Here is a 14,643-nt window from a genome sequence, read left to right as displayed (position 1 = left end):
CGCCATGGAAGTCAGGGATTTAGTGGAAGTCCTCGACGACAGGTCCGTCGACGGTGCTTTCTTCGTCAACGACGCCTGTTTGAGAGGTGTGACAGGCAGAGATGGAGTATAGGATTTCAATAGGCCAGATTCATTAGGCTTAAGGGCTTTTTTTCGGCTGTGGAGGATTTCTCTGTCTTTAATTTCTTTAAATCAGCCTTTAATGAGGTAGAACCCTCCTTTTTACACTTCCTCTAAACTGAGGATGGTGCAGGGCTCTCTTCAACATCAGATTGAGAGTCTAATTTTGAATTCTTCTTCTGGAGCCCATAACAACAATCTGGCCTCTTTATCCTTTAGAGTTTTTGCTGAAAAGGTTCTAATGCGTTTACAATCCTTGGATGTATGTTCAGGGTAAAGGCAATAAAGGGAGTCCTAGTGTGGATCTTCAGAAAAAATCCTTGCCTTCCCACAGGATCAACAGGGCCTGAAAAGCCTCTTCTCAGAACCCTCAGACATATTTGAAGTAAAGAAGGTAGAAAGACAGTAACTTGAGGTGAATTCAAGCAGGGTCAAAAGTTCAATCACTGACAAACTGAGCAGACCTCAGGGAGACTCCCTTACACACGACGTGGGGTTAAAAATCTGAGGTCTGCTGGCTCTGACTGGGGAGTTGAGGCCTAGGGCTGGTCTCTGATTGGTCAAAGTTTGGACCTACCTAAAGATGCTGACAAATGTCAAGGTTTTTCTTTCCTTTTGGTGGTTTCTATGTACTTCTATTGTACTTCTTTTCGAACTACCGCAAGACTACTACCATGACGACGGGAAGATACAAGCATGTGAATCTATGAAAGATTCAATGCTGGAGAAACAGTGTTATTTGGTACTATTGCACAATTTACTACTTGTGTAACAATATGTCTGTGAGAGACATTAGTTAGTGATAGATTCCCTACCTTAGAATATCCCCAGGCATCAGACTGGATGCGGAAAGTTTTGTTTGCAGGACCCCTGCGCGTCAGTAGGTGGCGTCCTGTGGCTCCGCGTCCGTCGCTGATGTTGTAAGCGCCAAGATGACGTCATGAAGACTACTTAGGCGCCACCTATGCGAGCGGTCGTCAGTTCTGTGCATGGCTTTCTGAGCCAGGAACGCACAGCCATGCAAGAAACCGACCACTGGTGCCATGAAACTAGGGCCTTTGAAAGGGATGGCCTTAACCCTAGTAATCAGTTCGCAGAACGGAGAGGATGGGTGGGGCGGTAAGGAATCTATCACTAACTGTCTCTTGCAGATATATCGTTACACAAGTAGTAACTTGTGCATCTGAAAGAGACACGTTAGTGATAGATTCCAGAACAGAACGGCCAAAGAAGCAGTCTCTCTGGACCGGACTGTCAAGGCAGTAATGCTTGGTAAACGTGTGCAGCGAGGCACACGTTGCTGCCTGACAAATGTCCTGCAAGGGAACGCCGCGTCCCAAAGCAGTAGTGGGTGCAGTTGCCCTGGTAGAATGGGCTCGCAGCCCCACAGGAGGCTCCTTCTTAGCCAAGGGGTAACGAGCCTTTATGCACAGAACGACCCACCGAGAGATGGTTCCCTTGTGCACTGCCCGACCTTTTTGGCGCCCATGTAGCCAACAAAAAGTTGGTCATCCACCCAGAACTGCTGTGTACGCTGCAGATAGAATAGGACTGTCCCCTGCTGCTGTGACAGAAGATCCTCCCAAAGAGGCAGACGGATCGGGGGATTGATCGCCATGCTGAGTAGCTCGGGATACCAGTATCTTCGTGCCCAATCCGGAGCCACAAGGATGAATTGGGCCCGGTCACACCAAATCTTCTTCAGCACTCTTGGCAGAAGTGGTATAAGCAGAAAGGCGTACAACAGACAGCAGCTCCACTCGCAGCGAAAACCGTCGCCGAGCGAGTGCCGCCTTGGAAATTCCAATGTGCAGAACTGAAGACATTGCGCGTTCTCTTCGGTGGCGAATAGATCTAACCAAGGCTCCGTGCACTGCAGAAAGAGACCTTGCATCAAGCACCGGCAGCTGAGTTTGTCCGTCCTGGCGTTCAGAGAACCTGCCAGGTGCTGAACCACCAAGGTAATGCCTTGATGTTCCAGCCATGTCCAGAGGCGCAGAGCCTCCTGATATAAGGTCCAAGACCCAACCCACCCTGTTTGTTGCAATACCACATGGCGGCGGTGTTGTCCATGAACACCTGCACCACACTTCCCCGGACAGAGGGAACGAATGCCTTCAGTGCAAGTCGGATAGCCCGAAGCTCCAAAAGGTTGATATGGAGCCGGGACTCTGCAGGAGACCAGAGGCATCTGATTTCCGACTCTCCCTAGTGGCCTCCCCATCCCAGGAGGGACGCATTCATCACCACTGTGTGCTCCGGTTGGGGAAGCGAGAGGGATCTGCAATTGACCCAATCGCGATTTGTGAGCCACCACTGCAATAATCTTGCAGTGCCCTCCGAGATCTGGACATGATCTGACAGGTTGCCCTGATGCTGCGCCCACTGGAACTTCAGGTCCCACTGCAGAGCCCGCATATGCCATCTGGCATGTGTAACCAGCAGGATGCAGGAGGCCATCAAGCCCAGAAGCCAGAGGGTTATCCTGACTGACACCCGGGACAGAGGCTGAAAGATCGGAATCATAGCCTGAATATCCCAGACTTGCTGTTTGGGAGGATAAATCCGAAACTGCGTCAAATCCCGAACCGCTCCGATGAAGGGGAGCTTCTGAGAGGGACTCAGGTGTGACTTCGGCACCTTGGTGGAGAACCCCAGCAAATGCAGGAGGTCGGCCGTAGTCTGAAGGTGGTCGACGCCTGCCTGGGGCGAGCCCGCCTTCAACAACCAGTCGTCGAGGAAAAGGAAGACTGACACCCCCGACCTGCGCAGGTGAGCTACGACCACTGTCATCACCTTTATGAACACCCGAGGTGTGCTGGAAAGGCGGAAGGGGAGCACGGCAAACTGAAAATGCTCCTGGCCTACAATGAACTGCAGATAACGCCGGTGGGCCGGCAGGACAGAGATGTGCAAATATGCGTCCTGCACGTCCAACGCTACCATCCAATCTCCAGGGTAGAGGGCAGCCAGGACCTGAGCCAGAGTTAGCATTTTTAATTTCTCCTTCCGGAGGAAGCGCTCGGATTAGGAAAGTTTGGAGGTAGAAGCAGCGTGGGCGGACTGACCCTCACGCTGATTCCCAGACCCACCCCTGCAGAAGCCGCGTCCGGGGCTGCGCTGAGGCTGGTTCTGCACAAGCTTGCTGGAGGATCATGACTGGGCGCCCCTGCCGTGGCCACAAAAGGAACGAAAACCAGGAGTGGCCGGGCTCTTTGAATAAAGGACCAAGGACTTGGCCATGGCCCGCGAGTCCTTAAAACACTCCAGTGCACTGTCGACCTTATTGCCAAACAGGCAAATGCCATCAAAGGGCATGTCCATGAGTGTTTTCTGGACATCGGGCGAGAACCCAGTGGAACACAGCCAGGCATGGCGAGGCAGCGCCGCAGTTGTAGAAAATGCCCTGCCCAACGAGTCAGCGGTGTCCAAACGACACCGAATTGCGAACTTAGCCGCATCCTTACCCTCAGCAACGACTTGGGAAAGAACAGCCTGAACCTCCTCAGAACACTGTGGCAACAATGGTATCCCACACAGCGTGGGAATAGCTGCCTAATAAGCAGGCGGTGTTCACCGATCACAGCCCCAAGCTGGCCGAAGAGAATACCCGATTACCGAACTGCTCCCAGCTTCTTAGAGTCCTTATCCGGCGGAGCCGTGTGGAAGGCACTCTGCGACGTCGAGGCTTGGATGACCAGGCTCTCAGGCGTCGGATGAGTGGTGAGAAAGGTGGGGTCACCAGGCGGCGGGCAGTGACGACTGGCGACATTCTTATCCACAGGAGCCCCTGTGGCCAGCCGCGACCAAGTGCCCAACAGTAGACGCTGTCTGGAGCACCTCGGTGAGGAGGTTAGTTTTGACTGCCACCGTAGGAAGGTCGAGTTTGAGAACCTCAGCACCCCGACGGAGCACCATCATGTACAAAGAGCCCTCCTCCATCGTAGTCGGAGGAGAGGCAAACCCCGGGTCAGAAGAGATGTCAAGGTCGCCCGCATCCACCCACCCAGTCCTGCTCGGAGTCACACTGACGGGCAAGAGGGTCCTTGGACCCCTCCCAATCATCCTCCACCTCCGCTGCAGGAGGAGACGTCCGTGGCGGTAGAGCCGGAGAAAGGACACAGCTCCGGAAACGGCGATGTGAATGGCACCGGCCAGGGTCGGGCCGGCGCTGCGTCCCAATGCGGATCCCAGGCAGGAACTAAATGTTCCTGGAACCGGGGCAAGGGAGGAATGCTGGAGCCAACGGCGTAGGATCCTGGGGCTCCAAAGCTGGATCTGGACGCGGGACTGCGGGGTCCAAAGGCGCGCCGGCAGGAGCCCACGGCCTAAAAAGGTAGTCCATGGTGGCAAGAAACTCTAGCACCTGTTCGGGAGTCGCCGACGGACCTAGATAAGATGGGTAGACCGCTAGACTTCCAGGCTCCAAGGGAGCCGCAGTGGCAGAACCCCTGGTCCACATCCGAGGACAGACTGGGGAACATGGGAGAGCGAACATGCTTCTTTGACTTCTTTTTATATCGTCGCTTACTGGAATCAGAGGGCGAAGACTTGGAGCCCGAGGAACTACGACTGCGGCCCCGCGAGCGGTCCTTGGACCCAGAACGGCGTCTGGACGAGTGCCGAACCTTCTGCAGTTTCCTGCGCCGCTCCCTCAAGACCTTCGGGCCATAGCTCGACAGTCCCGGGAGTCATGGTCGGTCTCCAGGCAGTAGAGGCAAACATCATGGGGTTCCGCCACCGAGCATATTACGACGGAAGGCCCCACAGGACTTACAACCAGCCATCCCTACGTGCACCAGGAGAAAGAAGGGGGAGACAAAAGTCTCAAAAGAGTAGTCAAAATGTGACTAAGGTACGTGCTCTCTCGGGATCTGCGCTTGCTGGCGCGGAAAAAGAAAGAATTGACATCAGCGCACATGGGTGGCGCCTAAGTAGTCTCCGTGACGTCATCTCGGCGCTTACAACGCCAGTGACGGACACGGAGCCATAGGACGCCACCTACTGATGCCCAGAGGTACTGCTAGCAAAACTTTACGGATCCAGTCCGACGCCTGGGGATCCTCTAAGGTAAGAAATCTATCACTAACGTGTCTCTTTCAAATATTTCTAATTATACAATGTTGCACCCCAACTTGCCCATCCCTCTATTGGATGAAAATGTAGAGTTGGCATATTGTTTAACTTAGGAACCAACATATAAACTTGTCACAGCACATTTATTCCTCAACATTCCATTAAAAAGTCGTAGAGGGCTTTGTGTGCGTGGGAGAGCATCTTGAATGTGACTCTTGCCTCTATTGGGAGCCAGTGGAGTGTGCACAGTGGGAGATATGGCAGCCAGGAGATATGGCAGTGTTTTGGCAGGTTGAGGACCAGTCTTGTGGCAGTGTTCTGGATGTTCTGTAGCTTGTGGGTGAGGTTTTTGTTTATTCCGGCGTAGAGTGCATTGCCGTAGTCAAGTCTGCTGGTGACCAGGGCGTGAGGAACGGCCTTTCTGTGTTTGAGAGGGATCCATTTGAAGGTCTTACGTAGGAGGCGCAGGGTGTGGAAGCAGGAGGCCGAGATGGTGTTGATCTGGTGGTCCATTTTTAGCTCTGAGTTCAGGATGATTCCCAGGTTGCGTGCCTGGTCCGTGGTGGTGGGGGGTTTCCAAGGGCGGGGGGGCCACCAGGTGTCGTTCCAGGCGTTTGGGTTTAGGCCCATGAGTACTTCCGTCTTGTTGGTGATTAGTTGTAGGCAGCTGTTCTTCATCCATTTGGTGACGGCTTCCATGCCTTCTCGCAAGTTGTGTCTGGCAGTGTTGGGTTTGTTGGGTAGGGAGAAGATGAGCTGGGTGTTGTCTGAGTACCACACAATGGTGAGTGCGTAGGTTCTGACGATGGTGGGCGAGCGGAGTCATGTAGACGTTAAAGAGCGTCGGGCTGACGGAGGGGCGCTGGGGGAAGGCGGTTGGTGTAGGATCTGAGAAGAAGGAGGGGGGGCGGGGGGGTCTGACCCGCTGCGTTCTGCCGGAGAGGAAGGAGCTGATCCAGTAGAGGGCCTTGTCCTGGATCCTGCATCGTGAAGTCTGCATATCAGGGTGCGGTGGGAGACTGTGTCAAATGCCGCTGAGAGGTCGAGGAGGATGAGGGCTACTGTTTCTCTTTTGTCCAGTAGGGAGGCGGATGTCGGCTGTTGCGGCGAGGAGGGTGGTTTCTGTACTGTGGATTTTCCTGAAGCAGGATTGGGAAGAGTCGAGGATGTTGTGCTCTTCAATAAAATTGGCGGGTTTGTTGTTGATGGCTTTCTCAATGACTTTCGCCGGGAACGGGAGCAGAAGAATAGAATAGAATAGAAGTAGCATTTGTAAAGCGCATGGCTACCCATGGGCATCCCAGCGCTAGAAGTAAGAAGAGGCCTATGGAGCTCATCTGGGGAAGAGCCAGGTCTTCAACAGCTTGCGAAAAATCAGGTGATTAGTTTCTTTCTGTAGCTGGAGGGAAAGAGAATTCCAAAGCTTGGCGGCATTGTAGGAAAAAAGCCAACCTCCGGTTCTGGCTCTTCCAATACTTGGGACACAGGCCAAATGCAATTCATCCGATCTTAGAGGTCTGTTAGCTTGATAGGATTTAGCTAAAGGGGAGATAAAGGGGAGATGGGTCTGTAGTTTTTGCGGTTGGTGGGGTCCGCAGTGGGTTTCTTCAGTGGGGGTTGACCTCGTCATGTTTCCAGTCATCAGGGAACGAGGCGGCCGCCAGGGTTGTGGTTGATGGTGTGGCGGAGCATGGGTGCGATGGTGTCGGCGGCTCTGTTGAAGATGTGGAGGGGGCAGAGGTCCATGGAGGCCCCGGAGTGGATTGACTTCATTGTCTTCAATGGTGAGGGATGTCCAGCTGTCAATCATTGGCTTCAGGGTGTCGGGGTGGTTGGTGGGGGTTCCGTGTATGGGCTGTCCTCATCTGAGTTGTCGTAGATGCTTTTGATTTTGTGGTGAAAGAAGGTGCTGAGTTTGTCGCAGAGGTCTTGTGAGGGAGGGATGTCAGTCGATTCGCTGGTGGGTTGGATGAACTCTTATTGATGTTGAAGAGTTCTCTGCTGTTGTGTGCGTGGGTGGAGATTCTGTCTTCAATCGCTTTTTTCCTCTTTTTTCTGATGAGTTGGTGGTGGACGTTGTTGGCAGCTCTGAAGTTGTGGGCTTCTTTGGATTTGGTGTTGCTCCAGGCCTTTTCGAGGCGGCAACAGGTGCGTCTGGACTCTCGGAGTTCACTGGTGAAACATCTGGCTTTCTTGGCGTGGGTGGTGGTGTTTTTCTTGATGGGGGCAATGGTAATGGCGCTGTTGGAGATCCATCTGTGCAGGGTTCGGGCTGCTGTGTTGGGGGCGCCGTTTCCACGATGTTTGGGGCGGAGTTGATTAGTGAGGAGGTGAGCTGGTCGTCGGTGATTCTGGTCCAGTTTCTTCGTGGGAGCAGGAGCTGGTGTCTGTGGATGGTGGGTTTTCTGAAGGTGAAGTGAACGCATCGGTGGGCAGTCCATGGGAGTTCAGGGGTGTGGCTGAATGTGATGGAGTTCCTGTTGTGAAGAGGGGATTGAGGGTGTGTCCTGCTGAGTGTGTGAGTTCAGTCACGATTTGGCGGAGTCCAATGTTGTGGTGGTTGTCCAAAAGGGATATGGTGTTGGGGCCCAGTTGGTTGTCGATGTGGAAGTTGAGGACGCCCAGCAGGGTGTAGTTGGTGGATGCGATGGCATGCGGGGAGACAATGTCTGTGATGGAGTTGGTTAACTGTCCGCAAGGTCCGGTTGGGGTGGGGGTGGGGGTGCCGGGTGGGGTTGCTGTTGAGGGGGTCCCAGATTTCGGTGCCGTGTTTGTGGAGTGATCGGACGTTGAGGAGGATGCATTGCATGGTCTTCGGTTCGGGTGTGTTCTTGCAGTCTGGTTGTGCTGGGTCCGTGCTCCTGTCGGTGCTGCAGGTTTGTCTGCAGTGGTGACAGCTGAAGGGTCCATGGGAGTTAGCCAGCAAAGCTTGCTTGCAGTTGTTGCGGCCTGGGTTGGGTTTGTGGAGTGCTGCAGGGCTATAGCGTTGGCGGTGTGGAGGTCAGGGTTCTTGGCGCTGGTCGGGCGCAGATGGGCTTGCCTTTGGGTGCCAGCAGCCGCCATTAAGTAGGGGTCGGGGAGGGCTGCGCAGCTGGGAGGGGAGCTGGATTGGTCGCACTGGTTGTGCAGGGTGGGGAGGGGCTGCGGGGCAAGCAGTGGCAGGGCAAGGAAATGGGTGGGAACAGAAAGGAGAGAGAGAGAGAGAGAAAGGAGGCTAAGGAAATAAGTGGAATAAGGCAAGAAGGTAGAAAGGGTGCAAAAGGTGCAGAACAGAGAAAGAAGGAGGGAGGAAGAAAAATGAGTGAAAGCGAAGAGGAGAGCGGAGCGAGACAAAGGAGAGCAGGAGTCCACTGGACCACCAGAGAGGCTAAGGAAATAAGTGGAATAAGGAGAAAAGGTAGAAAAAGTGCAAAAGTACAGGACAGAGAGAAACGGAGTTAGAGATAAAACGAGTGAAAAAACAGAGAGGAGAGCGGAGTGAGACAAGGAGACAGAGGTCCACTGGACCACCAGGGATGAGGCGCAGGTGATCCGGTGGGTGGGGGAGGGCCTCGAACACCAGCAACACTTAAGAGTGCAGGGGCTCGGGGAGGGTGCTCAGGGAGGGTCTCACTCAATGGTGAAGCTGCGAGGGGGGAGAGCAATTTCACTGACAATTAGTCAGTGGTCTTGCTCCCAGTGATTTATGGTCTCTTCAAGTTGCAACACTTTTCACTAGATGCTCAACCAAGCAGAGGAGTCACTTCTATATGGGCTCATCCAGCTTCTACTCAGCGATGGGCCATTTAGGCAGCTATTGTATAGTCACTGTGCACAAGGCTGGTGCCTCTTAGCTCATAGAACTAAACAGGCCGCCTGCTAAATCTACTAACCTTCATGGCCAAAGACCTAGATCTCTCCCACCCCACACCTCTTTTCCCTAAATCTTTAAGTGCCTGACAACAAATTTACATTGCTCCTCAGCAGCTTCTGACCAGTCAGTAACCACCAAGACATGATTTGCGTCGAGGCTTTGCAACCTGTCAAGTCCTGGTGTTGATTCTTTCTATCAGTGATTTCAATTCAAAATAGCCTTGTCCCATTACTTCCTACAGTTGCAATAAAAGTTCAGGACCCTTTAATTATATTAGTGTGGGAGTAATGTGTGTAATGTGTGTGTATGTGTCTTGTAAAGCGCACTGCTGCCCTGAGGCGTCGTGGCGCTGTAGACCGCTGGGGAACCCGTCTTGGCTATCCCTGTGAGATAGTCCCTACTGGGTATCTCCACGGTGAAACCAGGCATCCCCGGCGAATGTGGGGGGCCGTTGTAGAGATGGGACAAGCTAATGCCCAGAGTTGCCGAGTGTGATCCCTGGTTAGAGTAGGCACCGAGGCGAGAATTATCGAGTCCGCTGACCCTGGTCCACAACCCTGCCACGTCGGGAATTGAACCCTGGTCCCGGGCCGTTCTCTGCTTCCGGGTCTGCCGCCTCTAACCAGTGAGCCACACCACTCCATAATTTCAAGATAAAATGACAATTCTATGGCAGTAATCTTAGTTTACCCACAGAGTTGCCCAGAAAGTAGTCATTTCAATTTGTGGCACTTGAGCAATCCTGGTTTTGTGTAAGAAACATTTTTCATACAACAACATTCAGCAGTAAGCAAAGTTTGGAAAAGTCTAATTCTAAAATTACTAAGTTTACCACAACTGCCAGATCTTGCCAACCAAATTATCATTTGCTAACTCCGAATTCTGGCAGGAAAACAACTAAAATAAAGTGAGTCAATAGGTTATGAAGCATCTGGAACCGTTATATTTTAACATTGTTAAGTGTACTGGAAAAAGTTCAATAAAAGAAGACAACTTCAGAATATTGTTTCCAAAATCTTACCTTAAAAGCTACTTCGGCTTCATCTACTGAATTTGTGAAAATCAATACTTTGTTTACAATAGTTGGAGTGAAATCCAAAGTCCTTTGTAAGGCGGATATTTTTTCACAATCCAAACAAAGCTGTACCACCTAGCAATAAGAGTTTTAAAATAACGCATTATATTAACATGAGTTACATCTGTGAACGGATATTCTATAACTGTTTTTACAAATGTAAGAAATTGGGTTATTAGTTGAGCAGGGTTAAGACTCTACTCAAGCAACAACCACAAGCCTTGTCATGGTGAACACAAAAGTCACTAAATTAACCTGTTCATAACCCTCTGACAGCTTGGCACAAAAGCAGTCAGGTTTCAATAAGAGGCACGTTTTACAGTATTTTTGCAGCACACAACCAGTAAAAAAGTGACAATATAACACAAGAAAAATCCAAAACCAATTTTGAAAAAAAAAATCATCAATAAAATGACAGGAAAAATAATTAAATACTATCAGTATAAACAGAATTATGACTTATTAATGTTTTTTTAACATTTTGTGCTTAAAGAAAAAAATACTTACCTTCATTAACGCCTTATCTTCATGGATACTAAAGAGGATCACTAAGGGCTAAGGCATGTATTATGCCACCCTAAGGGACCCACACACAAATACCATGTAGACTGCCATTGCATGATGCGTGAAATGATGCAAGCCATTCTGAAAACATGACATGGCACACTGACTGTGTGACATGCCCATGTTCCCTGCTTGTACTACATGTAAGTTACCCCAACATCAGGACTTGGAGCTTTAAAGCAGGATACATTATATTGCATGAGTGTGCGCATTTGCATGAGCAAATGTGTACCTGCAATGTCTAGTTCCATTGCCAAGCACTAGAATTGATCAGGAAACTATCTTAACAGATGTACTGGACACTGGTTATTAAGAGTTACCCAGCTACATAAGTGCTTCACTGAAAATACTGATGTTTGCTATCACATATCTTGTCTTAATACATCTGTACTGATGTCAGTACCAGAATTATTATGACATGCACCAAGAGGGCACGTTAGAGGTGCCCCCCGAATCACTACTAGTCACATAGTGTGCAGGCTGACTGCTATCTTCCAGCCTGGAATCACTGACTAGTTTCTGAACCCCTGCAGGTGAGAGCATACACTCTCTGAAGACAGAAACAATGCATGTCAGGCACAAAGTGATCACACCTCCTCCAGCAGGATGGCAAGCAGATTAGCAACTCAAGGCCAGAGGCTTTAAAGCTTCTACTACCTTTGAAAAGCGATCATGCCTTTCCCCCAGACCTTGGGAATGCTACCCCCTGACCTGAGGCCCATTTGGCACCAGAGCAGGCAGGAAATGAGATGGTAAAAAGGCATGTAAAACTCACAAGCTAGGCATACCCGAAGGTGGGGCACCTGAAGTGGCCAGTCCAATAAGTGTTTTGCCATTTTGGTTAAGTTAAAACAAGGAAATCTGATTCAAGATCATGCCCATTCCTTGCAGGGAATGGCCATACAGTCAGTGCAGACACCCCAGGGGTAGGTAGCCAATTGGCTGCTGCCCTACACTCCACTAAAAGCCCCTAAAGTCAGTATTTAGTGGTCCCCTTACCCAGAGCTTCAGATTTGTCTATCTAGACACCGAAAAAGGACAGAGAAGAGCTGACACAGCAAGAACAGAGGACTTGCTTCAAAATTGGCACCAAACTCTGGCAGGCAGCTGTTAACCTCGACAACTGCTGGACCAAAGCGTCCAGAAGCTGAACATCCTCTCAAATCCCCTGGAGGTCTGTACAGTGGTTCTACACCACTTATCTCCCTTGGGGTGATGGTGTCATCCTCCTGCATCTGCAGGCACCAACCGCCCTTGTTCGATACTTCATTTTGCTGGAGTATCTCGCCAGGAGGAGGTTACCATGGTTCCAAGAGGCTAGTGCCATCTCTTCAGCAACCTCTGAGAAGCTAGACCCTCCAGGAACGACCCTCTGCACCAGTAGGTTACTGGAGCATTTGACGCAACCAAAGCTTGTTTCCAGTCCGGATACCACCACTGCCAAAACCAAACTGCACAACGAGGAGTGTAAGGACTGATGAGGTTCACACAAACGTGGCGCTGCCGTCAGTTTTCTTCCCCTCTGCATGTCAAGACTGAGAACCTTGAGAGCTTCCAACACAAGTGGTCAGCCGGCCTAACGCCTCCGCACACGAGCCCCACAGCCCAGGTTCACGGAAATGGACTGCGCCCTCTTGCTCCCAAGGCCCTCCCGAGCCAACCCTCCTTTGGGTTCTGCTGGACGTATCCCCAAGTCCCCACTTGCAGTCTTTTTGTTAAAGGTACTTTGGACTAAACCGTGTAGCGCTCGAAGCTACCAACGCGATCAGCACCCGGACATAACAAGGCAGGTAAACCTGAACTGCTGGTGGTTCTTTGAACCTTGGGCCCCAAGCACCGTAAGTCCTAAAAGGCCCACTCTACAACCGCTTGTAGGTATACGCATGCAGAACATGTCATTCCTTCCATGTGATAACATTAACACATTTGAGGCTCAGGCCTCCAAAATTGTTATTTGAGCAGTTTACTGTTTTTTGCAAAAATCATAACTCTGAAAGCACTTACTCGATTCTGATGACCTTGGTATCTAAAATCATATAAAAATCTGCGTTATTTATATAAACTGGCCTCAGATTTCTTCTTTAGTGTGTGTACAATTTATTGACTTGGTGTGTGCAACAAATGCTTAACACTACCCTTCGATAAGCCTAAACTGCTCAACCACACTACCACAAATAGAGCACTTGGGATTATTAAATTAAGCTGTGTGTATAGATATGCTCATTCATCAGTAAATTATACAGTCCTTCATAATCATGTACATTACTCCAATGAAGCCTGCCTTTAAAGCCTTGATAGTGCTATGAATGACAACTACCCAGTCTTGAGTGTGCCTTCTATGTGTCTCTCAACGTAACCCTGTATTGACCAGTGATTAACCCAAACCCATCTATGAGTGCATCTTTCAAGACTTTGAAATTATCTGCATCCTCTTCCCTCACAGTTAAGAGTTTGTCTCTACCTTTGTTTGTAAAGGAGAGCCACAGAATAGCTATCCACTACCCCTAAGGGACCGTCTGCACTTTACAGGCCCTCCCAAAAGTGGCGATCCATTTATAGATCTCATCACCCACCTGGTAAGGAGGGACTATCATGCTTAAGTTCCTAGTGTCAAAAGAGTGTTCCCTGACCCTAGGTTCATTAGTGCTGCCACCAAGGGATTTTAATCCCAAATTCTTCCTGTCTCGCTGGACTGCTAGGGTCTCTTTATCTAGGGCCAAATTCTCCTGAGTAGGTGGTACCTAAGGAGGAGTCCTTCTTGCTTGAGATGGAGGTCCCAACTGAAGTAGAAGAGGAGGTTGAAGTAAATGAGGAGGACCTCGACCTCCCCTGAACTCTTTGTACCCTACCAGGAGGAATAAAGGGGGACCTACCTCTAAGCTTCTAAGACAGTCCTCTGTACCATCAGTACTATTCCCTGGGGTTCTAGAGACCTCCAGTGAGGGGTCTTCACACTAGTCCTGGTCATGCTCAGAAGTAGGGTAATTGGTGTTGGATACATCTTGCTCTATGTCTGGAGCATCACCACCCATACCAAAGTTATCCTGCCCATGTGACCTATCATGATTTTGGAGGGGATATGCAGGAGCATCTCTAAATGATGATATTTGTTAGAGTTACTGCCCTTGCGCGCCAACGGCAGTTCTGACACGACTTTCCACACCAGAAGCGCAGAGCCATGCAAGACACTGACCACTGGTGCACAAAACAACCTATCCCTAGAAGTCAGTTCGCAGAACGGGGAGGATGGGTGGGGTGGTAAAAAATCTATTACTAATATATGTCTCTTACAGATACATCGTTACAGAAGGCACGTAACTTGTTCATCTGAAAGAGACTATTAGTAATGGATTCCTTACCTTAGAATAGATACCCCAGCAATACCAACCCCAGAGGTGGGTTTGCGAACTAAGTTCACACCAAGAGGTCCTGGAGAATAGAACGGCCGAAAAAAGCTTTCTCTCCGGGTTAGATTTGAAATGTTATTTCTGTGATGCACATGACTAAACTGCTCCTCTTGTTTAGTGTAAACCTCTGTTCATCGCTAACTTAGCATGCATGGCGCCATCTTTATTGACGCCATGTTGTTCTGTAACTGAGATCGAGTGTTTGTCTCATAATGCTTGCCTCTGCAGAAAAACAGCTCTGCGTCTCCTGCTTGTACTTCTCAAGGTTGAGGTTTTGCTGCACTAATGAATGTACTATCCATTGTTGCATACCTCTACCGTTAGATACACTTGTTCCCACAGCTTTACATGGTAGAGAGCTGCTGAACAACCTTGGGACTCAGATAGCATGTTCCCTGCCCAATGGCACAGTCCATCTTATGTACCTTCTTTGTTCACCATGGCCTGAGCTGGAAATCCAGTTTGTGGTGGGACTCCTAGTGGTGTTGGAATTGTATAATTTGCGCTACCGTGCAGAGGGAGACCAGACCCCTCGCCAGTCATCTAAG

The 14,643-nt window shown here is 50.2% G+C and overlaps 1 protein-coding gene across 4 annotated transcripts in view; it reads right to left on the bottom strand.

The window, feature by feature from the left end:
* Nucleotides 1–14,643, bottom strand: part of TDRD12 (tudor domain containing 12) — a 3,388,409-nt gene that overhangs the window by 1,271,302 nt on the left and 2,102,464 nt on the right. For all 4 annotated transcript variants that reach the window (XM_078668261.1, XM_078668260.1, XM_078668262.1 and 1 more), the window contains one exon: nt 10,071–10,199. In XM_078668261.1, the coding sequence (XP_078524387.1) occupies nt 10,071–10,199 (129 nt within the window). The remainder of the gene's footprint in view (nt 1–10,070; nt 10,200–14,643) is intronic.

Source organism: Lissotriton helveticus, chromosome 12, assembly GCF_964261635.1.
Source record: "Lissotriton helveticus chromosome 12, aLisHel1.1, whole genome shotgun sequence".
Lineage (NCBI taxonomy): Eukaryota > Metazoa > Chordata > Amphibia > Caudata > Salamandridae > Lissotriton > Lissotriton helveticus.
The sequence above is the reverse complement of the archived record's forward strand: the minus strand, read 5'-3'. Positions and strand labels throughout refer to the sequence as shown.